Source organism: Rhinolophus sinicus, linkage group LG11 (genome assembly GCF_036562045.2).
Source record: "Rhinolophus sinicus isolate RSC01 linkage group LG11, ASM3656204v1, whole genome shotgun sequence".
Classification (NCBI taxonomy): Eukaryota; Metazoa; Chordata; class Mammalia; order Chiroptera; family Rhinolophidae; genus Rhinolophus; species Rhinolophus sinicus.
The window spans coordinates 40,387,085-40,414,758 of record NC_133760.1 but is presented as its reverse complement, the minus strand read 5'-3'; the positions used below and the strand labels follow the sequence as shown (position 1 = coordinate 40,414,758).

General features: G+C 39.8%; 1 protein-coding gene across 6 annotated transcripts; it reads right to left on the bottom strand.

Moving 5' to 3' along the window:
- Positions 1–193: 193 nt before the first annotated feature.
- Positions 194–27,530, bottom strand: PSME3IP1 (proteasome activator subunit 3 interacting protein 1). 6 transcript variants are annotated; one of them, XM_019754231.2, is made up of 8 exons: positions 27,317–27,530; positions 26,903–27,022; positions 17,709–17,850; positions 17,079–17,177; positions 16,551–16,672; positions 12,135–12,268; positions 7,751–7,815; positions 194–563 (listed from the first exon to the last, which is right to left on the bottom strand). In XM_019754231.2, the coding sequence occupies exons 3-8, from the start codon at positions 17,833–17,835 to the stop codon at positions 346–348; spliced, it is 765 nt and encodes a 254-aa protein (XP_019609790.1). In that variant the 5' UTR covers positions 17,836–17,850; positions 26,903–27,022; positions 27,317–27,530; the 3' UTR covers positions 194–345. The 6 variants fall into 6 exon arrangements, with proteins under 6 accessions (XP_019609790.1, XP_019609766.1, XP_074170935.1 ...); XM_019754207.2 differs by having other exon boundaries at positions 26,907–27,022; XM_074314834.1 differs by having other exon boundaries at positions 27,321–27,530.
- Between the last annotated feature and the right edge of the window lie 144 nt (positions 27,531–27,674).

Genomic DNA, 27,674 nt, shown 5'->3' with positions numbered 1-27,674 from the left:
TGGTGCCTATCTTTCCGGGGCATTTCTAATGGAATTTCTGCTGGGCCCTGACCCCCTCGCCCCCTTCCCTCCCGCCCCCCACCGCACCACCACCGCCACCACCACCATGACAGTGAGGAAAGAGGCAGAGGGACAGGGCTGGGGCATCTGCACGGGAGTGGAAAGAGAAACCAAACACAAGTCGGGCCACAGGTAGACTCTGGCACATTTTTAGATGAGGTTAAAAACATCACTCTGTGCACAGGAAACAGGCAAAGGAGTTTTCTGAGGGAGGTAATGCCTGTAGGCAGACAAACCGTCCGGTCTGCTCTCGGGGAGGAGCTCCCTGTGGAAAGGACACAGGGGCTAGGGGGCCTCGAGGAAGGTGTTGGTTCTGAAGATGGAAGAGACAATCTTGCCGGTGGCGTTGATCGTGCCTTCGCTGTCTGAGCTGGACTCCGAGTCGCTGCTCCCAGAGTAGGCGCCCAAGCCGGGGAGGATGCCGATACAGACCGCGGCGGATGGGCAGTGGATGGACGGACCACTCAGGGACGTGCTTCCAAGAGACACGCAGGATGGGGCTTCTGCAAAGGAGGAGGAAGGAATGTTACTTCAGCACCCTTTTCCAAAGCTGACGGTGTACTTTGTACTGTGCTGAGGGCTTCACCACGGAAACCTCAAAACGTCCGCAGGCAACAGCATCATCCTCACCTTAGAGTTGGGTTCCTATCTTACAACCGAGAAAAGTGAAGGCACAGCCAGAGCACATTTTAAGATCATGCAGAATGTCACCAAGTAGCTGAGGCACTTTTTGCCCCAGGAAACCCAAAGTTTCGTTGCCACCTCAGTGACAGAAAACCTCCATCTAGAAAACAAACGCAGGACTTAAAAGGTTAAAGGAAAAGTTAAGAACTCTACTCCATTCTTTCTTCTTCCTTCTAAATGTGTCTAGCCTCATTTAACTGCTATACCAACCGGACAGGTAGGTATTATTCCCCATTTTACTGATGAGGGAGGTGAAATGACCTGTTAAGGTTACAGGCCCCTTAAAAGTAGAAAATGTTAAAACTAAATCTGAATAAAAAATAATGTGATAAAATGATACCTGAGCTCTCACTGCAGAGTTAAGAGGTGCAGTTCAAACTTCACTGTCTCAGGCTGACAAGCATATTACCTTCTAGGGTTTTGTCTTAACAAACCTCTAACTAACAGCTCATGTAAATATGAAAAGGATACATGGTTCCAAGTACTATACAAAATCAGAAGTAAGCAAAAACCACACTGAGCAGCTAAAAGATATCTCAGATGGCTGGGACATGGAGTTCAGGAGCTCAGTATATGTGCTTGTGGTCCTGGAAGTTCTGACGGGGAAGCTGCTGAAGACAGGCATTGTTAAGACACGGAGCATGAAATGAGAGCTGACAACGACTGCAGAGATGGCAAGAACAACGCTACAAGAAAGTAGAGGCAAATGGTTGCAACAAATATCACAAAAGCTACTTTCTTTAGGAAATAGAGTTCTTCCCAAACCCACCAACCAACCAACCATTGAATAGAAAAGTGGACAGAAGACGTGAACAATTCACAGAAAGAAAAACAGATGAATTCCAAATATAGGAGAATAAACAATATATAAGGAGGGAAGGTATGGGGACTAGGCATCTTTGTATGTTGCTCAGGGGTACAGGAAACTCAGCAATGTCCTTCAAACCTAAATGATGTTCAGATGAGAACATCCACCGCAGCAGTGTTGATAGCAGCAAAAAACCAGAAACCAAAATGGCCAGTAACAGGGGACCAGCTAAGTAGTGGACTACCGTTCATCCATTAAGAAGAGTAAAGCATCTCTGTGTGTCCTGGCATCCAATGATCTCCAAGATATCATGCTAAATCAGAGGCAAGGGTGGGTATTAATTATAATTGAGGGGGCAGGGGAACATGCCCAGATATATGCATGACAATGTCTGAAAAAATATAAAAAAACTGGTAACAGTGGCTGCTCTGGGGAGAGCATCTGAGTGGTTGAGGAACAGGGGAGATTTAACTTTTCACTCTACACTCCTTTGTCCCTTTTGAATTTTCTATTATGTGCATATACTACCTATTCAGATGATTTTTTAAAAAGGCAAATGCAAACAACGGCTTGACTTGGAGCTGAGCTATTGGTGGGCAGCCAGTTGGCTCAGTTGGTTAGAGCGAAGCGCTCATAACACCAGGGTCGCCGGTTCGATTCCCACAAGGGCCAGTGAGATATGCCCTCCACAACTAGACTGAAAACAACAACTTGACTTGGAGCTGATGGGTCCTGGAAAAACACACTGTTCCCCAATAGTCCCCCCACCCCCCACAAAAAAAGGCAAATGCAAAAATTCAAAGAGCATCCTGGGCCACTTTAATTAGGGAAGCACACGCCCACATGTCTCTATAACCCCAAGGGCACCCGTGTAGTACAGCCAGGAAGGCTGTGACAGACTGGACAGCAGATCGGGCCGTCCTAATGACCAGAGGAGTCGCTTGTCTATATTCTCCTCTAACCGTAAGTCTCTTGAGGGCAAGAGCTCTTTCTTCACCACACCACACCATCCCCTGGTCAACAGCACAGTGCAGACCAGCATTCACAATGTGTGAGAACGCAAGAAAATGTGTTCAAGACATTTTACAGAGTTTCACTGCAAATGGCTAAATTGTTTTAGAGGGAGTGAAAATTTGAGACATAACATCTAACTGTACGCCATTCATTATTTGAACATTCATTGCATTTTTATGTTACATATACAATAATACTTTCGGTACTCTTAGAAAAATTTGGTTGTTTAAAAAACAAAAACCCAATATCTTATAAGGGTATGAATCAGTTACTTAGAAAAGTAATTGATGTGAAGCCGTTCAATGAAATAGGTCATTTTATTAAGTATTTCAAAGGTGAACTGAATTTTATGGTTTTTCTTAAGTAGAAAAGAAGGATGTAGTTTAGAGCACCTATGGAGGACTAGAGGTGGCCTAAGGGAAGGATGGAAGTCAGCCACAAAATTGCAACCAAGAACCTAGACCACTGTGGAGCCAGCACAGTTTAAGCCAAAAGACCAAAACTCCCAATTACCTAGGAGGTTTCAAGGAAGAAAAAACAGTGACTCCGACAGATTTCATTCCAAAGCAGTTAACTATCCAAAGAGAACAAAATGGTGCCCTCTGATCTCACTCATTTGGTGACATTTCCTGCCACCTTCTGCATTTGCAGGACCATAATGCTGTACCAAATTAACACTGAAAATCACTAACAGAGAACGTTCTTGGGATTCAGACAGATACGTGACCTGAGAGTAGAAGGGATCAAGTCGTGTAATCTGGCTCTGCTCAGAGCTGAAGTCCAGAGCCTCCAGTGGGGAAGCCTGAATCTCCATTGGGGTCACAGAGCTATCTTCTTGGGGATCTAGGAGATAAATGCTTCTACTGCTGAGGACAAGACTCTGAAGCAAGATACAAGAGATATTCTTCTTGTAAGGCTTCATCTCCTAGCAAAAGAGGATGTTTCTTGCCCATTTTCTGTGGCAAGAATATAGGAAGGAGCAGGAAGAAGGGATTCAGAATGACAAAAAGACGGCTCTGAAACACAAGTGTCTGACTCAGTTTAAAGACCCCACACAAGTTTTCCTTCCCACTGATTCATGCAGAGTTCCCACCATGGAATAAGAACCAGATACAGAGATACTGGTTAACTAGTTAAACTGTTTAAAATTTCTATGAAGCATTATATACAGGTGTGTGTGTGTATGTGTGTTTGTGTGTGTGTGTGTGTGTGTACACACACAGTATACACTTACCCTATTTAAGCAGCCACAGTTCAGCAAGTTTCCTATTATTAAAAAGATATCAGTGAAATGGAACTTCTACACTGCCGATGAGAATGTAAACTGGGATAACTTCTTTGCAGGGCAATTTGGCAACATTTACCTAAATTACAAATATATATACTCTCTGGCCCAATAATTCTAAGTATAAGGTTGGTGCAAAAGTAACTGCAGTTTAATAAAAGGTTAAAAATAATTGCAAAAACCACAATTACTTTTGCACCAACCTAATATTTAACCTGGTATCTTTGTGGATATGAAAAATGATGCATGTGTACAGGGTTATTTAACACAACATCATAACAGAAAGAATGGAAACAACCTAAATGTTCACTAATAAAAAATGGTACAACCACGCAATGGAATACTACACAGCCTTAAAAAGGAATCAAGAAGCGCTTTATGCACAGATACAGAATGATTCCCAAGGTCCAACAACGAGTGAACTAGCAATGAACAGAAGAGTATGCTAATTAAAACAATGATAGGAAGTACAAAACAACATACGAAGTATTCTTGCCAAAAAAATCAACTTGAATTAAGCTCTAGATCTAATTACCATTTTATAGGAAACACAGGGTATAAAAGAACACCATGCGGATACAATCAGCAAAATCTAGAGTGTCCACAGGATAAAGACACAGTTTCTTCACAAATAAAATATAAAGGAAACAAAACCTAAATTAAAAAAGGAAGACCTATAGGTTAAATGAGATTAAAAGACACAGTAGGCTGTTGTCAAGATGCCGTAAGATGGCAATATCCCCAAATTGAGCTATACATCCAAGCAATCCCTGTCAAAATACCAGCTGCTTTTTTGGTAGAAATTGACAAGTTGATCCCCAAATGCATATGGAAATACAAGGGACCCTGAAAAAGAACAAAGTTGGAGGACGCACATTTCCCAATTTCAAAACTTACTGCACAACGATAGTGATCAAGACGGTGTGGTAACGGCCTAAGGGTAGACATGTAGAAATCAATGGAGAGAAAAACAAGTCCAGAAATAACACCACATGTGGTCAACTGATTTTCAACAAAAGTGCCATGACAATTCAATGGGGAAAGAACCATCTTTTCAACGAATGGTGCTGGGCCAATTTGGTATCTGCACAGAAAGAAACTGGATCCTTACTTCACATGATATACAAAAATTAACTCAAAATGGATTAATGACCAAAACATAAGAGCTAAAACTCTGTAAAATTCTTAGAAGAAAACATAGGGGTAAATCTTCATATGGTTTCTTAGATATGACAACTAAAGTACAAGAAACCAAAGTAAAAAGAAATTAGATGTCATCAAAATTTAAAACTTTTGTGCTCCAAAGGTCACTATCAAGAAAGTGAAGATACAACCCACAGAAACGGAGAAAATATTTGTAAATCATATATCTGACAACATCTAGTATCCAGACTATATAAAAAATGCTTACAACTCAACAGACAATCCAATTTAGAAAGTCTCAGATCTCTAGTTTAGTGGTTACCAGAGGGTAAGGGAGGTGGGGGGTGGGAGATGAGGGTAAGGGGGATCAAATATATGGTGATGGAAGGAGAACTGACTCTCGGTGGTGAACACACAATGGGATTTATAGATGATGTAATACAGAATTGTACACCTGAAATCTATGTAATTTTACTAACAATTGTCACCCCAATAAATTTAAAAAAAAAAGTGTCAGATCTGAGTAAATAGTTCTCCAAGGAAGACATACAAACAGCCAGTAAGTACACGATACCAACATCATTAGGGAAATGCAAACCCAAACCACAATGAAATATCACTTCACACCCACAAAGAAGGATGTAAAAGACAGTAAGAAGTGTTGATAAGGATGTGAAGAAATTTTAACCTCACATACTGCTCGTAGAAAGTAAAAATGGTACAGCTGATTGGAAAATCAATTTGACAGTTCCGCAAAAAGTTCAACAGAGTTACCATTTCACCCAGCAATGCCACTCCTAGCTGTATATAACATTCATGTTCATAGCAGCATGATTCATAATAGCCAAAAAAGTGGAAAACAACCCAAATGTCCATCAACTGATAAATGGACAAAATGTGGTCTACCCATGCAATGGACTACTATTCAGCTGCAAAAAGTACTGATACATACTACAACATGGATGAACTTTGAAAACATGTGAAGTGAAAAGAAGCCAGACACAAAGGCCACATACTTACGCATGATTTCATTTATGTGAAGTGTCCAGAAAAGGCAAATCCGTAGAGACAGCTAGATTAGTAGTTGCCAGGGGCTGGGGAGAGGGAAGGACGGGGAGTATGGCTAATGGGCATGGGTTTCTTTCTGGGGTGATGAAAATGCTTTGGAATTAGACAGTGGTGATGCATATACATTCTTGTGACCATACTAAAACCTACTGCATTGTATCCTGAATTTTATGGTATGTGAATTATACAACAATTTTTTTAAAGCCATATAGCCAAATACAATGCCTGACCCTCACTTGGATCTTGACTGTCAAGAACAAAATTCTATGGGAAAATGAATACTAATTTGATAATTGATAATATTGGGAATTATTATAATTACTTTAGGTGTGATAGTGGTACTGCAATTATGTTAAAAAAACAAAAAACAAAAACAAACAAAAAAAGAACCCTTACTTTTTAGGAATAGCCTTTTACCCCAAAAATAAGACCTAGCCAGACAATTAGCTCTAACGCATCTTTTGGAGCAAAAATTAATATAAGACCGGGTATAATATATATTATTATATGTATTTTATATTATATTATATTATATTATACCCGGTCTTATAGTAAAACAAGACCGGGTCTTATATTAATTTTTGCTCCAAAAGACGCATTAGAGCTGATTGTCTGGCTAGGTCTTGTTTTCAGGGAAACATGGTATATACAGAATTATGGATGAAATAATTTGATGTCTCGGATTTGTCTCACAATACTACAGTTAGAGAGGTATAAATGAAGTAAGATTGGATATGTGTTAAAAACTGTTGAAGCTATACTATAGGGTTCATTATACTATTATCTCAATGTTTGAGTATGTTTTACGCTACCTATAAAAAAATCTTTGTTTTTAAATATATTTGTATTTGCTTGTACATACATAGAATAGCTCTGGATGGATATATAAGAAATGTATGATACTGTTACCCTCTGGGAAGGAGAACTGGATGGAGGAAGACATATAGCTAGAAGGGAGACTCTTCACTGAATGAAACAGATTCAACAGCAAAAAGGTATCAACAACTGACCATTACTGGTACTCAGAAGATACTATTTAAAAATATCCAATTTTTCTGAGAGAGAAATAAGAGTACGCCCTGTATTAGAGATGACCAACTGAGTTTAGCTCAGACTCTCAACCCACAGGGAGTCAGGAGTAGAACTAAAAACACTCTTGAATGTCTCGTTCCTTATCCAGCCACCAGAAGACTCACCTTCACTTAAAACTGTGCCACTTAACACAGCGCCAGATTTGATCACATAAAAGTAACCACCAAAGAAAGAATACTCCTGGAAACTGTATTAAGCCTCTAGGCTCAATCCAATCCAACCAACCCAGAACGCAGCCAGGTATTCTACCTCTCACTGGCAGCAAGCCAGGTGAAATCAAGAAAGTTGACATTTGGAGGGGACAGAGAAATCTCCTTTGTAAGCAGAGGTGGTATGACCAGGGCTTTGGCTTTGGAAGCACTTCTAGGGAGTACAATTGTCATTTATCAGCTCCACTGGTTTCTAACATATTCCTTTGCAGGGCAGCTGGCATCCTCTTGGGTATAAATCCTGCCTGGGACAAAACCGTTTGGTAAATTAAGTACAGATAGGCTTGCTTAGAGATAAGCGCATTCATTCACAGATGAGATGCACTCCAGCCCTTGACCGTGTCATGTGCATTATGAGTGAAGAACGAAATGAGAGCTGCCACCCACCTTGATTCTTGTCATCTGGACCAGGGTCCGATTTCAGTCTTTTCACACTGTTACCACTCTCTGAGCTGTAACAAAAAACATGGTGATGTGAGTTACGCCCAATCTTGGGGATCGAAACTTTGGGAATCAGGAGCTCCAATAACCATTCATATGGGCCGCAGGCAGCCTCAAGGAGATGGAATGATCTAAAAGGAAAGTCTTCACTTCAGAGTCTCTTGGTTATGCTATTAGTTATAAAGACAACTTAACCCCCTGCCCAATTCAAGGGGTAAAGGATTGTATCTTCAAGCATCTCCTAAACGTCAGATTCTTTGTTGTCCTTATCATTCATCTTGGTTAGAACCATAGATGGATCTCGAGAATATCTGGACATGTTCATAAATGACAAAAAGTTAGTTATTACAGATAAAAGGAAACATCTTCAGTGACATGCTAGAGATTCTGAAAGTCACCCAAAAGACCTCCACTAAAAGAATACCTAAATAATGTACTTCAGTGAGGAAGGAGAAGATCCCAGAAAAGAAGGCCTTAATCCCAGAAGGAAGGGATGGTGAAAAGACACAGGCAAATGCAAATAGAAATCTAAACAAATGTGTTTTAAAAACTCCCGTCTAATTTGTGGTGTTAAACAAGACCATACTAAGATCCGAGGCAGTACTTGAAAGTAAGAAAGGAAGAGGATGATTGTAGCTAAAAGTTCTAAGGTCTGTATGTAACTTCACAGGGAAGTAAGATAGCTATTTATTTTAGGTTTTGCTAAGTATGCCTGGTAAATTGCAAGGTTAGCCACCAAAACAATAGAAACAGAATACATAAATCCAAACTAGTAGAAAGAAAAAAAACGAAATAAAATATTTTTCCATCTTAATTTTCAAAAAGAATATAAGAAAAAAAAATTTAAATAAAAAGACAACTATCATTAGGATAATAAAAACTACATTAAAAATCCTAATAAATTCAAACCTACCAGTAAAAAGAGATCAACAGACTGAATTTTAAACCAGTTATTGAGAGACACAACTAAAAATTTTAAATGAGACAATTACAGATAGAGCAGCAATCAGAAAAATAAAAAAATACAACTGTAGCTAATGCATTTGGAAATAAGACAAAATAGATGAATTCCCAGAAACTATAACCAAATAAAACTGACTTAAAAAGATATGGATAAAATTCAATAGTCCTATAATTACAAATTTAAAAAAAGAGCAACCCAAATGATTTTACAGAGGAGTTCTATCAAACTTTCACAAAATAGAACACTACCATCTTATATACTCCTCCAGAGAACAGGAAAAAAAAAAAGAACACTCCTTAAATTGCTCTATGAAGTTAGTTTTAATTTTCATGTCAGTATCAGATAAACTGAGGGAAAAATACAGGCCAGTCTTATTCAAGAGCATAGATTCAATAACCGATACAAAATATTAGCAAACCAAGTCAGCAGAGTTAAAAAAAAAACCATGATACATCACTGCCAAGCTGGGTTTATCACGGGAATGCAACATTAGAAAAATCTATAAATTTAATTTTTTACTGTAACAGAGTAAAGAAAAAAATATTTATTTTATCAATTCAAAAGCAGAAATAAATAAGACAAAATTTAACAATTCATGGCTACAAAAAAACCTCTTACCAAGCTAGGAACAGAAATTCCTTAACCTACTAAAGGATATTTGGAAAAAAAAATACTATTTTTAGTGGTAAAAAAGCTATAAACACTGTTTAAAATTAAGAGATAAAACAAGAATGTGCACAATAGCTGTTTCTAGCTAACATTTTACTGGTAGTCCTAGCCAGTGCAGTAAGATAAAGAAAAGGAATTAAAAGGTGTTAAGAAAGAGAATAAAACTGTCATTATTCACAGATGGTAACTCTTTACATAGAAATTTCAAAAGAATCCGTTGATAAAATATTAAAGTTAATAAGAGTTACTAATGAGTTATTATTAAAGTTAATACGAGTTGGGTGGCTGGATGTAAATATTCTATCGATTGCACTTTTACATACCAGCAACAGAAAATATAAAATAATTAGAAATAAATTTAACAAACGATGTACACAATGTTTTTGAAAAATAGCTATAAAACTTTATAAAATGACATTACCAATAAACGTAGATATGTGCCATGGATAGAAAGACTCAAATCCATAAAGATCTGTTCTCTCCATGAACTTATCAAGTAATAACATTCCAATAAAAATCCCAGTGAAGATTTTTAAAGAACTTAAACTAAATCTAAAATTTATATGGAAGAACAAAGTGGCCAAGAACAGACATGATACCCCTGAGAAGACTGCAAGGGGACTTGCCTCATCAGATATCAAGATTTATTATAAAGCTACAATAATTACACAGAATGGTACTGGTCCAACACCTCCAAGGAACAGGAAAAAAGAACCGTCAAACAAACCCGTTATGTGTATGGAAACTTGTTATAAGACAGAGGTGACACTGAAGATCACTGGGAAAAATAGGCAGAAGTATTTATTTCATTAATGTTGCTAGAAAATCGGCCTTTCATTTGGAGAAAAAAACTGAAATGGGATCCCTACTTCATACCCTTCACAAAAATCAATTCTAGATAGATTAAAGCCTAACAAGTGAAAGATGAGACTCTAAAAGTTTAAGAAGAAAAACTATCTTATGACCTCAGGGTAGGAAGAATTTCTTGAACAAAATATAAAATGCTCTTACCATAAAATAAAATATTGATATACCTGACCACCTTAACACTGACCACCTTCAAAAGGTACATTCTGGTTATAAAACAAATCAGTCTTGGGGATGCAATGTACAGTTATGGTGACTATCATTAATGACACGGTATTGTATATTTGCAGATTGCTAAGAGTAGATCTTAGAAATTCTCATCACAAGAAAAAAAAATGTAACTGCGTGGTGACAGATGTTAACCAGACTTAATTAGACTCCCAGACGTCACTCCAAACTTAGCGAACCAGAATTGGTGTGAGGCTTAGAAGCCACATTAGCAAACTCCCAAGTGATTCTAATAAATCCAGGCTGGATACATTAGGAACTCCTGCCCCAGGAGACTAATTTGTCACCTTTCTACACAAAACAACAATAAATGATGTAGTTTCCAAATCCAAAAGGGGTGATAGCCATGCCACCAAATGGGCCCTTTTTGAACGGTGCTAAGGACTACAGGGGAAATGGCTGTAACACCCATTCTGCCAGCAGCAGGACACTCCTGAGAGGTAACTAACCGCCCACCTAGAGAGCCCTTTCTTGGCACAGTCCAGGAAAACTGCCCAAGTCCAAATCTTGAAAGGCACTGGGCCAAGCATGAAAGCATATGTGAAAACTTGAAAGGAATAATTTATGGCTCGGTAACTGACCCTTTTCAGGCTGACATCCCTCCCCTCTGCTGCTACACCATGCCGACATTTCTACGTGTAAGCAGTGTTCCTAGGAACAGCTGTAGCAATGGATGGGGTGCCAAGCCACAAGGCTGAATCAACACACTCCCTTCCAAACATGTGGCTGGTTGGCAACATACCATATTGATTTCTCTAATAGACTGCACTTCAACTTGACATCATTTTGCACATGGTATGGTTGGTCAAACTGAAATGACCAGATTGAATCACTTTGGTGCCATTTCAGCACTTGGACAGGGAGGAGCAGACATAACAAAGAACTTATCGAAACCTCTAGGCAGTGCTGCCACCACCATCAATCAAGCAGATCCCAGCCAGGTCTGTAACCCTGTCCCAGCTGCCATGGGCTTACTGGCCACATGCCTTTGCAGCAGCTGTTCCCCTGCCTGGGATGTTGTCCTCTCCCATCTGCCTGTCAAAGCCCTAGTCATCCTACCTCATCAACGCTTCCTGTCTAATGCCTTCCCTAACTTCTCCAACAGGAGCACACATACTGCCCGCCAAGACAGTTAGGTGTTTCCTCCTCCCTGCTCTATTACACTCGATACAAATCCTTACCTCGTTCGCCTAGAAACATAAATGCTCAACTATTGAACTCCACCTCTCCTAATATTTTGCGACCTTGGGTAAAGGTTCTTAACCTCTCGAATTCTCGGTCTCCTCATCTGACAATAGTAACTTGTACTTCATAGACTTGTTGAGAGGAATAAACAAGATCATGCACGGACAGCACTTAACATAACGCCTGGTACACAGCAGGTGCCCAATGAAGAGTAGCTATTATGTTGAATGAACAGTGAGAGACAAGGGTCAAAGGCTATAGAAGATACCAAATTTGGAAGGGGTGAGAGGTAAGGCTACCAAAGAAGCATCACTGACTTATGCTTAGGTGACCTTTTGCCCTGGCTACATGACAAGTGGCATTTCAGAGTACATGGTCAGAGGGAGATTTAAGGTGTGCGAGTGCTGGCTGGCTGACCTCTTATGCTTCACAGCTCCTGCCAACAGCTTTGCCTGGGAGAACTTATTCTTGGTTTCTATGGGTTTCACAGTCACTTTCTTCTCCACTTCTTTCTTGTTTTCTGGAGAAATTCCAACCTTGTTGAGATTACTGTGAGTTACAGGTTAAGGGTCAAAACAAGCAAAGAGATATGGCAGAACAATGGTAGCAAAAGACAAGAAACACTATCATCCAGTAGCACGTCAGCTCTGCCATGGAATATTCAGCCCACTTATATAAAAAAAAAGTGCTCCCCTCTTTATTCTGCCAGTCAAACCCAGCTGATTTAGACAGAAATGAAGGTGACCACCGAGGAAGATGGCAAATCAAGCACAAGATAATACAGGCAAGCAAATTTTTCCCCTCTGATTCTCAATGACAATCTGAGCACCGCCAGAAAACCTATTACCAGAGATATGGTCGATATCATGCTTGCTGGGGAGAACAAAGAGCCTAAGGAATATAAATGCAACAGAAAAAAAAAGTGGATTCCCTGAAAATAGAAAACGTTTGCTCTTTTCCCCATTACGGGTAAAATCAACTTTTGCAGAATGTCGTGACTATTAATGGCATTCAATCTTAGACATGACAGAAACTAACTCCTACTCAGCTGGTACAAGGCAACACCAAAATCACTTACGGCTCATTAAAAACCAGAGTCCCTCTCATCCCAAACCTACTGGATGCTGATGTCCAGAGGCCCGGGAACCTGTTCTAAACTCTCAAGGTGATTTTAATGAGAAATCTCTGTGCATATGCAACACAAGAACCAAAAAGTTGTTTTTAAAAGCATAACAGGTTCACTCGTAACAGCACCTTTTTTCATGCTTGATGTCAATCTCTGGCTTTCAAGGCATGTCACTTTCTTTTCGTTCTCTCCACCAGCCTCCTCCCCACCTTCCCTTTCATTCTCTTACAACCTGTTATGCAATAGGGAAGTATTCCAACATGGTGCAATACCTTATTTAAGACACAGTAAGGCCCTACTGGAACAATAGTGACATCTAGTGCCTAAGAAATCTAAGAAGCACGTATAAACAACCCAAAGAGCTGGGGGTGGGGCATGTGGGCTCAACTACTTATTTGTCTTTAAACAATGGAGAAAACTGGGTACCAGAAATAAGGCAACTCTCATTCTGATCCCTCTTCTGATCACTAACTCTATTCCTATGGATATGTTACCTTAAATATTTGCAATATTCTATGCAAATTATGCTTAACGTGCAGTACTATTCTGAGTTTCATCAATTTAATGTTTTTAAGGTCATCATGGAAACGAGCATATTGTGATTTCTACCTGCAACTCCATCATTAAAGGATAGAAACTTTCAAAGAAAATTCTTAGCATTACATATTGAAAAATAAAAAATGAAAATAATTAACACAACAAAAGCATGCATGTATTTGTAATACCAACAAAAACCAACACTTAACTTTTTATTATTTTAAAGTGAAAAAAAGCATCCAACCTTTTCTTTGGGGGGGAGGGAAGATGGGGTAAAGGTGGTAATATTATTTTTGATCCATATCCAAAGCATAAGCAATTTTCCCCCCAAAGTCCCTCTCCCCCTAAAATGCTTTAAATAAATACATGTCAAAAACTCAAGGAATTCATTAAATGAGGCATATTTAAAAAATCACATAGTCTTTAATACACATAATATTGCTAACTACTGGTTACTCCTGAAGGAAATAACAGTTCTGTTGTTTATATGGCACAAACCACAGCTTATTTGTATTCATAAGCATCACATTATAAAATGGATCATATTGTAACAAATCAAGCAAAGCCAAGAACCAGATCCATAAACAAATGTCTAATCCTTCAATTCCTATCTCAACATGTCTCTGGCTACATGTGTGGTTGGGATTAGTGATTATACATCATTGCACTGGAAGGCTTGCTTTTCTTCAGTTCTTCTAAACCAGGGGTGTCCAAACTTTTTTCAACGTTTTTCACCAAGGGCCATAGGCGGTAAAATACACAAACAGCCGGGCCACTCACTCAAGGTAAAGTACATATTGCCTCATCTGGTTAACTTAAGTAAACTAAATATACTTTTGGAATTTGCTGCGGGCCAATTAAAAATGGATTGCGGGCCGCAGTTGGCCCGCAGGCCGCAGTTTGGACACCCCTGTTCTAAACAGTCAGAACTTTCCAAGTTTCCAATGAAAGCCAATACCCCTGGGGCCTCTTCAATGCTGTCCTGTAATGTTACCAGCACAGAAAAAGTTTCTTTTGCCTCACTGCTGCCCTGTTCATTCTTTCCTTTGAATTGAAAACCGAAGGGCCTCTCTCACTCACACCACATCAACACTACTCTCCAGAACGCTGCTTTGGGAAGACGCTCTCTATCTTATTTGCTAGCCTGCCAAATTAAGCACATAAAACAAGACATAATTCAAGTGATAAGTGTAATTAGTGTATTTCCTTAGAGGAGAGAGCCTGGTGCGTGAAACAATGCAATACATATATCTGCCCATCTCGGCAAACATCAGTGCATAATGTTATTGTGGGGTCAGCAGGGAAGGGAGTGGGAGAGGGGAGCTTCAGAAGAATCAGTCTCAGTCCTACAGCTGGGATTGAGGTGTGACTTTCCATCAACTCTTACCTTAGTATTACACGAGACTGCTTCTACGAGAACTGGAACTAAAAGCCAGGTCTTTTGCTACCAGTTTGGAGTGGGTTTTGTGGCACCATGCTGCCACCTTATCTCAATCAGTGCCAATCACTTTGATTTAAACCAAATCCCAGGGAATCTATGCACACTTTCTCCCACATAACTCTTTAGTGGAACCTACTGCACACTCCCTGCAAAAACAAAACAAATACCACACACTCGTACGTTCAGTGTCTTAACAATCTTAGAGGTAAAGCCTATTCAATCACACTAGTATGGTTATTCAACATATAAACTTGAAATATTCAAACAAGATTTCTCATAGGAGAAAAAAAACTAGGGTGGCCTTATTAACCTCTCCTATGAGTCACTCATTAATTCATTCACATATACTCTGAGAACCTAGTTAATGCCAGGCACTGGGGAAATCAGTGGCGACCAGAGCCTTGTTCTGGAGGAGCTTACTTTACATTCCAACAGTAAAGAGGCAAACAAACCAGTACAAAGCAAATGAGTTAAGATTTTTCAGGTAGTGACAAGTACTATTTAAAATGACATTACAGACAGTGATAGGAGTGGATACAATTTTAGGTGGGCTGTGTAGGGAAAGTCTCTATGAGGAAGAGAGAAGTGAGCTGAGATGACAGAGCCACGAAATGCCAGCCTTGTAAAATCTGAGGGCGGAGCATTCCAGGCCAAGGAAACAGCAAATACAAAGGCCTTGAGATGGAATTACAAAGCTCAGTGAGAGAGGAACATAAGGCCAGCAGGCTGCAGTGCAGCGAACAACAGGAAGAGTGAGTTCAAGAGGCAACAGGGAGATGAGGTGGCCTAAATAATGCAGAGCCCTGTAGGGCTGGGTAAAGGATGTAGATTTCAGTCTAAATGCAACGGGAAGCCACCAGTGTTTCAAACAGGAAAGTGACGATCCCATGTATGTTTCCGAAAGTTCCCTTGGACTGCTATCTGGAGAAGGGACTGTTGGGGATGTGAGCAGAAGCAGAGACTAACTGGATAGTCATAGCAATCCAGAGAAGAGTCTATAACTACTGCAATGGCAGTAGAGATGCAAGAACTGCACAGATTTGCAGTACATTTTGGAGGTAATTTTTGGCCTAGGCACTTGTGGGTACAGGAGTACCATTACTGAAACTGGGAAGATCAGAAAAAGAGATGGGGGATGGGGGGGGGGGGCTGTAGTGTGATGAGGGTGGAGTAGTGAGGCATGAATTAAGAATTTTGATTTAGCCAGGTTACATTTGGGATGCCTATCAGGACATTCAAGTGGATGTCAAGAAGGCAATGCTGAGCCAAAGCAAAGTCAGCTTTGTCACTTTCTCTACCCCTCTATGGCGACAGACCAGGCTCTTCCTGCAGGGAAGGTTACTAAGGACACAGGAAGAGTTGCTAAACATTTTCTTTTAAAACTCAGAAGTCAGTTTCTCCCCTAGATGAGGTTTACTGTATCACCCATCTGTTTCAGAGTCCAATCCCACAAGGCAAGAATACCCTGGTACTGAGTACTGGGATTCAGGCCTTTAGTTAATCCGGAAGGATCTGGACTTTTGATTGCAACAAACACTTGCATGCAACATTAACTCCATAAATCACTGCCAGCTATTCCGAGTCATAAAAATAAAAATATCAATGTTGAAAGGGAATTTAGAGATCACCAAGTAGAAGACCTTCATTCTATTTATGAAGAAACTAAAATCCATAGATGTTGATGGGAAAACTGACACCTTACAGATTGCTCTCAAAGTACAAAGGATATTCTGTATTCCTTCAGTTCTTTCAGTTCTTCTTCTCTTCGTTGCTTTTCTATTAATTCCTGCTGCCGAGAAACCTCATCAAGGAAGTTGGTCTCATCTTCATCTAAGCCTCTTACCATGTTTTCTGAGGAAATAATTAAACAAGGAACACTTATCAGGCTAAAGGGAAAATATAGTCAAATAAGATTTTTCCTTTTCCTTTTTTTAATAAACAGCAGATTCTTCAGGGGATTATAAGAAAGAACTTGTAAACACCATGGCTTCTGAATAGATAACGTGGCATAAAATCAAGGCATTCCTCCCATGACTAGATATTAGCATAGAATTAAAATGGGTATCTTGAGCTCTAAACAAAAATGTTCCATGTGGTCTAGAAGGCAGCAGTTTGTCTCTTTTCCGCCAAATGACCATTTAGAGACTAAGATAACCCAGACAATTCCATGGCTAGTTAGAAGAAGTGTTGCATGAGGCAAACGTGCATCAAAGAGACCCTGCGGAGTCCCCTGGACTCGGTGTTTTCTGCGGCTTACTGAATTTGAACTGCTCCTCGTACTCCTGCTGTTTCCTGTCTTTCTGTTCCTGTAGCCTTTCATATAGAGACCGAGGGTCATAAACCTCCTCTGGACATTCTGAAAGGAAGAGGAAGGGAGCGAAAGGGGGGAGAGGTAGGGAGGGGGAAAAAGAGACATACTTTAGAACTCTTTCATATTATTTTAGAATCACAAGATCAAGTCAAGTCTCTGCATGATCTCAGGGCAAGGATAACACAAAAATAGGACAAAGTCCACGGCTTCCCTTTGGACTTCCGAGAGGGGCCAGCAGTTCTCAAAGCCAACTATCTATGTCAGTAGGGCCCATGGCCTGAGACAGTCAGTGGATGCGAGGCCAGCCCAAAGCCTCCACAGCAGCGGCACTCTCAGTTGCTCGGATCCTCGACCCACCTGTATAGAGGGAACAGACTAGCAGGGTCTCCTGGAAGACAGTGTGGGAGAGGATACGAGTATCCTGATTCTGCTCCCAGCTCGGAGGCTTAACACAGGTTCCTTCACCCCTTGAGGCTAAGTTCCTCTACTAAAGTGAGGACATTAACACCTATTATACAGGGTTGGTGTGAGGGTTAAGATTGTTAATGCTGAATGCCAAACTATAAGCCCATATACCTTCTGGATCTTCAGGTTTTCGAACTTTCTCCCATTCTTCTTGCCTCCTTTTGCGCCGTTCATCTAGTTCTGCCTCTGACACAAACCTCTTTTTGATAATAAGGTTACCATCATCCCCTCCATCCATAATGGAACAATCAGTCTACAGAAAACAAAACATTTCAAGTGAGAACTGCAATCAAAAATCTAAAAGAGAAACAAGATTTAGCTCGTCTCACCCAGCAGTGGACTACCTCAAAATTCCCTTTGACCTTGAACTAAAGAAATCCTCAAGCAGTTTAATGTATAGGTCAATGATGAAAGCAAATGATTACATTTTTCCTAATGTATCAAGTAGTTTTGTTAGCAATATGTTATCTACAAAGCCAGCAAGAGGACCTAGAATAATTCTCATTATTTGCTGTTCCATGGTAAATCTTACATTGCATACATTTCTGTCCCTCCAATCTAGACAAATTGGCCTCCTGGGCACCCTTCTTTCTCCCAGTTCTTATCCTCTTTTATTTCTGTAACATCTGACATTGTTCCTTCTTGAAATTCCTGTTTCAGGGACAATACACTACTTTAATTCACTTGTTCATGTTTCCAAGTGGATTTGGAATGGAGAAACTCAGGTACTTAGGGAGCCTTAGAGACCAAGTCTGGTCTGTACAACAGTGAAGCCATCCACCGAGAGGCACACAAACCATGAATGGAAAAAGGGAGACTAGAAAAACCCAGGTCTCCCAACTTCAGGTTCAATGTCCTCTGCACTACACTCAACTGATTCCTCCTTCACCTCTTTCCTGACCTTCCTCCCTATAAACTCTGCATCTGTGTTACTGAACATTCTACCTTCCATCCTTCTCTTTTCTCATTCTCACAATGACCTCTACCACTTTGTGTGTATCTTGATGCAGAAGACTCCCAATTCCCAATCTAGATACTTCCACCTGAACCTCTCTTCAGAAAGAAGGAAGGAAAGATAGATAGAGAAGTGTACACTCCTTTTAAATTAAATTTTCCTACTTTTCTTTGCTGGTGTCTTTCCTTTTGAAGAACTGTGGAATTACCTCTCAGACATGCTGTTTTATTCACAGAATTACATCCTAACAAGGAACCACAAGTTCTGCACTACTGGTACACCAACTCAATGTCCATTTCAAGGTGACCCATAATAACAAAAATAGTAAGTCTCTACTGCTAGCACAAAAATAAAGTAGCAACCACTTACTGAGCTCCTGTCATGTACTGAATACTTTTTATGTATTATTATCTCATTTGTACTCATTATTTCTTACAGATGAAGAAATAAGAGGCCCAGAGAAGTTAGGTCACCTGTCTCAGGTGATGAAGGTGGTAAATGGCAGAGGTGAGAATCAAATCCAAGCCGACATCAAAATTTCATACTCTTACCCACTTCACCATATCCCTCCCCAGAAACCAGGGATCATGGTTGAAAGGGACATGTCAATATCAACTTTCTTCATACATCAAATTCCAGTGCTAAGAATTTCATGCAACGTTTTTCTTTAAAAGACATAAATGGAAGCTGAGGAAATAAATCCAAACATGCAGAATAAGAGAATCTCAGCCTAAACCCTACGGTTGCTGAAGTTTAGTTCAATTTAACAACGATACGAAAATTTTGAAATTTACTAGAAAGAAAACCAAATCAATTGACAGAAGGTGTTGCTCCCACCTAAAGTCCACCACCTGGACACCTCTGATTTAGCGAAACAATGTCTCCTGTCAGAAGTCTATTACAGAAACAGAACTCTTCAGTCTCTGCGACCATGCCAAGCATTCCTCAAGTTCTGCAGAATGACCACTTATGAAACAGGAGCCAATATTTTCTTAAAACGTCCCTGGCAGAGAAAATGTCAACTATGTAGGACTCTAACTGATGGGTCCTCAGTTTCCCCTTCTTATCCTCTACTAGCTCTAGCTCTCATTTCTTGCCTTATATTGGCGGCAGTCTGGTTTCTTTCCCCTCACCCTTATTTCCTGGTAAATAACTCAGAGTGGGTCGGGTCCTTACAGCCCACCTAATATGATTCCCCATCTGGCATCTGGAGATTTTCACCCAACTCATATTTTAAAACTTGAAGATGGACCACCACACTCCCTCCCAGCCAGCGGACTCCCTCCTTAAGCAGATCTGACTGGTAGGACAGCTCTTCCTTAAACTGAACTGAAATCTGTCTCCCTATAAATTCCACACAAAGGTTCAACCCACAGGGACTACACCAAAGGAGCCAAATCCCTTTTTCAGCGTGACAATCCTTCAGCTGTTTGAAGACAACTCCCAGGTTCCACTAATTTGTCTCTTTTCTGGGCCAAACATCCTTAGTTCCTTTAATCTTATAAAATGGAGAAAAATAATAGTGTTTCAAAGCAGTGAAGTAATCAGATTATGTATGATTTAAACCTGGGAAATAAATACTAGGATATGGGAATGCCACCGGCATTCCATTAAATGCATCTCACTCTCATTATACATTTAAAAAAAATGAAAACAATACATATTAATACTGAAAACATTCTTTCAAGAAGCCAAAATAAAACCTAGAATCTTACATGCCTCCTTCTAAGTAAGAATTCAGAGACTCTTAAGATTTATTCTTATAACTTAAAATTAAGAAAGAAAAACCATTTGTTTTAATTTTCATGGCCTGTTGAGTTTTTGGAAAGAACCTACCTTCATTTAACTTGAACAAAGATCCCTGAAACTCAGGACCAAAGCCTCTAGGATACATGTAAACAAGGGTTTGAATTTGAAATAGAAACTGTAGAGAAATAAGGATCTTCCCAACATTGATCAATCACTTTTGGGAAAAGACAAATTTATGGGATCCTAAGAAATTCTTAACTCTCTTTTCCCTCAATCTGTTTCTCTAAGTGCTAGAATTCATCTACCCAAAGAGTTGAGTCGGCTAGTACCCATCTCCCTTTCACACACAGGGACAAAACCAAGAATCACAGATGGTTAAGGAAAATGAAAGCAAAGCAGAACATTAAAAAAAGGAAATTTAAAGACAATGGCTTTAGAATTTGACAGAAACTCTACTTGTCAGCTCTCTATGGGCTGGTTTCCTAAAAACACAGTCAACTAATAAACACTTTTACGTCTGCTCTTTAAAGCTAGTATTATAATCCTGACATTCTTTTCATTCTGAAATAAAGCTAGATGGCCACATCTAATTATAGTGAACTTCTACGGACAAGGCTAAAACAGAATGCTTTATCTGTCTTTCTTCAACCTGCATTATTTCTGTAGGTCCTCATTCCCTGGCACTTCAACTGGTGCTCCCTCCTGGCCTTCGTTGCCTTTAGTGGCCCTCTGGCTAATTAATTTGGTCATTTTTCTGTGTTAGGAGAAGTCAACGATAGGGACAAAATGTTCACAACTAAGTGGCCATACTCCTGAACATTCTGGATAATATTCAGAATATTCTTTCTCCAGAAATACGCAGGTCTTTTCAGGATTCAAAACTTCACTGTCAATAAATACTGCTAAGAAGTAAGCTTAACTTCACTCTTCCTACAACCTAACCCAATTCAACCAATACAAGTGCCTTCTGCTGCAGTCTCCCTACCACGAGCGAATACAGATGATGATAAAGAGCACAGAAGACTGAAATCAAGAGACCCCAGTTTGAAACCCCTTACCAGCTGTATGACCCTGGGCGAGTGACTTAACCCCTGAGCCTTGGTTTCCTCATCCACAGAGCGCACATACCAATGGGGATTAAAACAGCACCGCACAACATAAATAGTCGTGAGGATAAACAAGATAATTCATGTACAGTACTTCACGCAGTGTTAGCACAAGCTTAAAAGTGCTTTGAAAGGATTGCCATTACTACAAAGCTCTATGCTAAGCTCTGGACAGGTTGTAGGAATGAGAGGAATACTGTTTGCCCTCAGAGTGGGGAAGATATAAATCAGTGACATAAACAATCCTGACGTTTGAAGTGGGAAAGGGATCATCACATCAAACTGAAATTAGGAGAAACTTACAGGTCTATATAATTTGGTGATTCTGTATTTTGCCTTTAGTGTGGTTCTTTATTTTACTGTTATACCTTATTAGTAGTTTAATTTAAATAAACTCAACATTGTGTTGAATGCTTAATTCTTGTGTCCAGCACTGTGCCAAATTCTATGGGGTGTATAAAGGAAATAAACTTTAAGAGTTAGTACTCTTTGAACTAATTAATACCAGATAGTAGTACACGAGTATACAACGAATTAACAAAGTGAGCAGCACAGGGAAGAGGCAGGAATGAAGGGCATGAATACGGATCAGTCCCGTTTCCCAGCCTGAAAACCTGGACATGTACCCAGGCTCCTTTTTCCACACTCCCTACATCCCACAGGTCACCACGTTCTGTTTTTCTATCTCCTAATGACCACTTTTTAATCCACCCTCTCCTTTCTTCTCTTTTTTTCTGTTTTTTGTTTGTTTTTAGAGTCCTTTCCTTTCTGTTTCTAATCTCTTCTTCTCAGGGCCTCATCTCCATGGACTATTGTTACAGCAGCGTCCCATTAGTCTCCCTGTTTCTACTCTGCCTCTACTACAACCATTTATAACTCAACTTATCCACTCTGTTGTCCTTTTTTTACCGTTCCAATAGCTCTTTGTATCCACAGTGCTTATTAGCACAGTGTCTGGCATATATCAGCTATATAATAAATATCTATTGAATAAACCAACCATGAAGGGGATTTGAAAACTTTAAGCGGGGACGAATGATTCCACATAAATATTCCTAGGTATTGTCTGATGTAAGTTATAGAGAATGGTAGGTATTAAACAACTATTTGCTGAGGCTTCTATATCCCTCAGTGAATTCTATTCAAACACCAATTCAATTTGTGCAGTAGGAAACACAGGACCAAAAATTAAATCACTTTACTATATTATATAATTGATGTCTTCTTCAAGAATAATTCTTGCTGCCTTCCTTTAATTTCAACTGACTAAAAACTGCTCTCTTACAGTGAGTAATGAATAGTTCCCACACAAAGCATTTTTCTTTGAGGAGCCCAATATTCATCGGCTGTTTATTCTGCATTAGGGAGGTGATGAGTATTGTACTTCATTTACCTCCTTTTGGAAACAGATAGAAAAACCAGAAGTTAAAGTGTTTAATTCTTACTGCTTAGCTAAATTTTTAGCTTATTTTTCCCCTTTGTTTGCTAGATGATTAAACACAAAACACAAACAAAAGCGCAGGGCCCTGGGGATCTAACTATAAAGATTCATGTAGGAATGAAGAGAAATTACATTGGAAATACTTATTTTGTCCTCATTACCCTTAATTTTAGAAAGAATAAATGCTGTCAACTTTCCTGTACTCACATAGCTCTTTTCTACAAAATGACCCAAGTTTAATTATCAAAAAACAAAACATTATTATTTTTTTAAAAGGATTCAAGTTCTTCAAATAGGGAATTCATAGAAAACCAAAAACATACCAAAATCACTTTGCCCAAACTTAAAAGTTTCAAACTGATACAAATAAAGAACATAGTTTCCACATTTGCTTGACAGCCAAAAAAACAAAGTTCTTACATTTCAAGCCAAAATAACTGGTAAACACTGCACTACTGTGTCTGTGCTGGAGACTGTGGTATTTAATTTCCAGGTTGGTAGGACAAAATGGGCTGTGTCTTTATATAGTGTGCCATACAAATTTTAAGATACAAAACTTACATTTTTTTGTATCTGCCCCCCAAATAATTGCTATCACTGAATTTAAAAATTATTCCACTTAGCTAGTGCCATGATACAAATTAATTAGATGTGGTTTCCCATGGAATTGAATTTTGTGATGGCAGACTACTTAAGTGTTTACAGCACTGGCCACCATACCCTCCCAATTCTAACATTAGATAGACTGTAAGTGTAAAAATACACCAGGGAGAATCAGATCTCTGTGTTCGAGTATTCTAAGGCTTCTCTTTGGGTAGCAAAAACAATAGGCCAATACATTTTCCTGGTGTCAGTATAATTAAACACTGCTCTTCCTACATTTTTACCCTCATGTTCAAGTCATGTGGGATTTCAAAATGCAGGACAGCAACTAAGGAATTTTCCATCTGACAAACTTAACTATATTCCAAATAGACTGCTTTCTGGCAAGAAGGCTCTTCTACCAAGCTACAGTTATTTAGATGAAGCCGATTTTCCCTATATTATAAAACTTCAGAGAATGACAACTACTAACAGAGAACACTCTATTAGTATTTATTACTAGACAAAATAATCCTCAATGTTCAAACAATGAGGCTGGTTTAACATGTCCCAGTACCAAAGATTCTGAAAATGAGGGTACAGCATAACAATTTAATTCATATTTAAAATGTTTATTCTGAAGAGCAATTTGTAGTAACATTCTGGTTGTCTAGGCATCTAAAAAACGGCATGCAAGAAAAAGTTGTTTTTAAAAAAAACCTACATATACATTTATCTTCTCATAAGATGAGAACAGTCTCATCATATGTGCATTTACCTTAAATTCACATATACGCACTGGAAGGAAAAAGAGAAAACTAAAATATTGGTTCCCTTAGCTTATCCTCAGTTCCCCAGCTCATGTGTGCCTCTCAGAGTAGAAATATTTCCCTCACTATGTATGATTCTAATATTAGTTGTATTGGTTACACATTGTGACTCCTAAATGCAAACCAACTACTTCATCTGGGCTCACAGGAAGAAAAACAGCATCTGTTCCAAAGCTGGAGGAAAACCTGGCCATGCTGGAATTTTGCTGCGCTGATGGTATACCTACATCCAACATGGTACTTCCCTAAAAGATTTTCGAGGATAGCTTTGATTATGCACTATTTTGCCATCTGGACTGGCTTTGGAACCTAACCCACACTAAATCATACCCCCACCCCCCCAGGTTTTATATAACTCCTCTTAAGATCAAACATAAAAATAAAATAAAATAAAGTCTTTGCATTACGCAAACCACATTTAAGGCCAACTAACTCATTCAGTTGTATTCTTGAAGTAAATCTTTAATGGGACCTATTACGTGCAACGCACAATGCCAGGTACTAACCTGGCACTCTACTTTTTAGCAAGTGAGAAACTTGTGTTCAGTAAAAGATAAGATTGGCACATGAGCAATTTAAGAAAACGCAGAATGAGGTTAAATTCTGTAAGAATTTAGAAGCTATGCGCTAAGGAGTTCAGAAAAGGAAGATTAGAAAAAAGCATCAGGGAAGCTTAATTTTGATAGTGGCTGTGACACTTCACAGTGAAAAGTGGTGGAAGTTTTAGGTATATGAAGAAAAATAATCTTTAACTCAAGATTGCCTTAAATCACAAATTTCACATTCCAAAATCAAAATAAAAGGGTGCGTTCATTGCCAGAAATAGTGGGCTAGGTCATTGAGACCAATCCTCTACCTCTATGATAAAAAGAACTGGAAGAAAAATTTTAAATAATTCTTAGACAAACAGAAAAGCTAACAAGATAGTAAAGAATGTGGCCAAAATCCAAGAAAAGGTAAAAATCAGAAATTAAGCCCAATATTCAAACTTGTTTGCACCGGGAGGGTGTCTCTGACCTTAAAAGCAGCTGTTTTGGTGCCCCTGTAAAGCAACAGAAACAAAAGTCACAGCTGGGAGCCCACATAGGATGTGATGTCTGATAACCACTTTCTTCTTCTTAATCTGGTACCCCAAAGAACTATACCCTCAAGGTAAAGTGGACTGGAATAATGAGCATCAGAAACAGACCCAAAGAGAATTCAGATAGTGATTTAAAACATACAGATTATTAAACAACTATGCTTATCATGTTTAAAGAAATAAAAACCAAGTCTCAAAATTAGTAAGAAGTTGTAAAACAATGGTATAGCACTTTTGAAAAAGAACCAAATCGAACTTCAGGAACTGAAAAATGCAACAACTGCATTTAAGATTTCAATGGATGAGTTTAATAACACGTTAGAAATAACTGAAGCGAGAATTAATGAAGAAGAAATTATCCATAATGTAGTATGGAAAAATAAAAAGAGAGTGAGAAAGAGAACAGAGTAAAAAGGTCTATGTTAAATCAGTAAAAAGCAAAGAAGATAAACAATGGGGCAGAGGCAATATATGACTATAAAATGGCCGAGAATTTTACAGAACTAATGAAAGACACTAATCCAAAAATTCAAGACGTTTAATAAACACCAAACAAATCTAACAAAAACAAATCCATAGTTGGATACATCATAGTGAAAATGCAGAAAACCAAAGATCGAACAATCTTTAAAACATCCTATAGAAAAGAGTGAGACAGATCATGATTAAGAATGAAGACAAAGTATGTTCAAAAGTTGATCCATGGTGAGTACACTGAAATCGCTTAATTTAGCTGCCACAAAAGCATAATTACACTATGAGCCTATGACTGAACCATGCACTTAAATTACTTCGTTTAGCAGACACGTGGTTTTCGATTTCTGAAACAGAAACTTGACTCTAACCAAACATCAAGATTCTTAGAAGGTGAAAGGAAAGACCGCTATCTAGGTAGATGGTCTTGAGGTAATTCTTCCATTCTGAGAACCACTAAGAATTCCCCCACTGGCCCCACTGGTGTAAAGATAGTTGAGAAAGATAACTGGGCAGCCTCTGCTTTCAGACCCCTACAAACTAACAGCTCGTCTCAAGCTCTATTTGAAAGACCATAAAAACTGCTTTACCTCAGCTGGATTCCTTGTGTATCAAAAAGGAGTCTACACACTGATTTCGCTCAAGGATTTCGGAAGCGATGCCCACCAAGCCATTTTATGGGGTCCCTGGTAACACATCAATAAACCTAACAACTTAGGAATCAACAAACCTTCCCTCACAGCAGGTACCCAAGAGCTCATTGGGAATTCTGACCACCAGGTCCACCCTAGGCTTCTTGGGCCCCGTTCCAGCCCTACTCAGTCAGACTATCCGGGAGTAAGGTCCCAGAATCTGCATTTTAAAAGGGCCGCAGAAGATCTCCTTTTCTACTAGGTTAAGGACCACCGCTATGAACGAACAGGTCTCCTCCTTTTCCCCCGTGCGGACTGACATTCACATGGGCCACCAACTCTCTCAAACAAGACGCCTCAACTCTCGGTCTTAGTTTGCTAAGTTGTCTGCAAAACGAGCACGCTCCGGCAACGGGTACAAGGTACATAATAAGTGTTTCCCATCTTACACTTACTTACATGCTGTGATTCAACCACTTCCAACCAGGCATCCCCACATCGCCTGAGTAGCCTGGAGCCGTTCCAAGACCTCTAGAACAGAGCCCGCTCCTCACTTGGAGGTTCGGTGACCCCACCTAGCAAAAAAGGTGGAAGGGAGCTCTCAAGAAGCCCGAAGTCCCAATTCCGCTTGTGGGGATCCTCCCCCACACGACCTGCAGACCATCCCGCGGGCTCCCTCAGCCCCCCTCAGCCTGAGCCCCACACTCCTCCGGCTCCAGCGACTCAGAACACTGGGCGGGTGCACAGACTGAGAACAGGCCTGGCCCCTAAACCTCACATCAGACGCTGCAGCCCCCACTATCTCCTTCCTCAGAGAAAAAGCTGGAGCCCAGGTCTCGCCGCCAAGCCAGGGCCCAGGCCGCACTCACCTACCGGGGCACAGGAGGCGAGACCCCCTCTTCTTGATGGAGCCCACCCGAAACCGCCAACCGCAAAGGCCGCTCGCTCTTTAGGAAAAAAGAAAGAAAAGAAGAAAAAAAAAGAAGAAGAAAGAAAATAGCCTTTGCTTTTGTATTCCTTTTGACCCTTCAGGGCTTCCTGTTCCTCACCGCCACAACAAAGTTCCGCCCCGCTTCCGGCAGCGTAACCCAATCCTCACCTCTTTTCCTCCCCAGGAGTCCGATGGAAATCCGGTGCCCAGAAAGCTGGTGGGAGACACTTGATTGGGCCATTCACACCTCAGGAAGGGGATTGGCCAGCTCGCGCCTGTGGGGCGGGCCGGGTCGT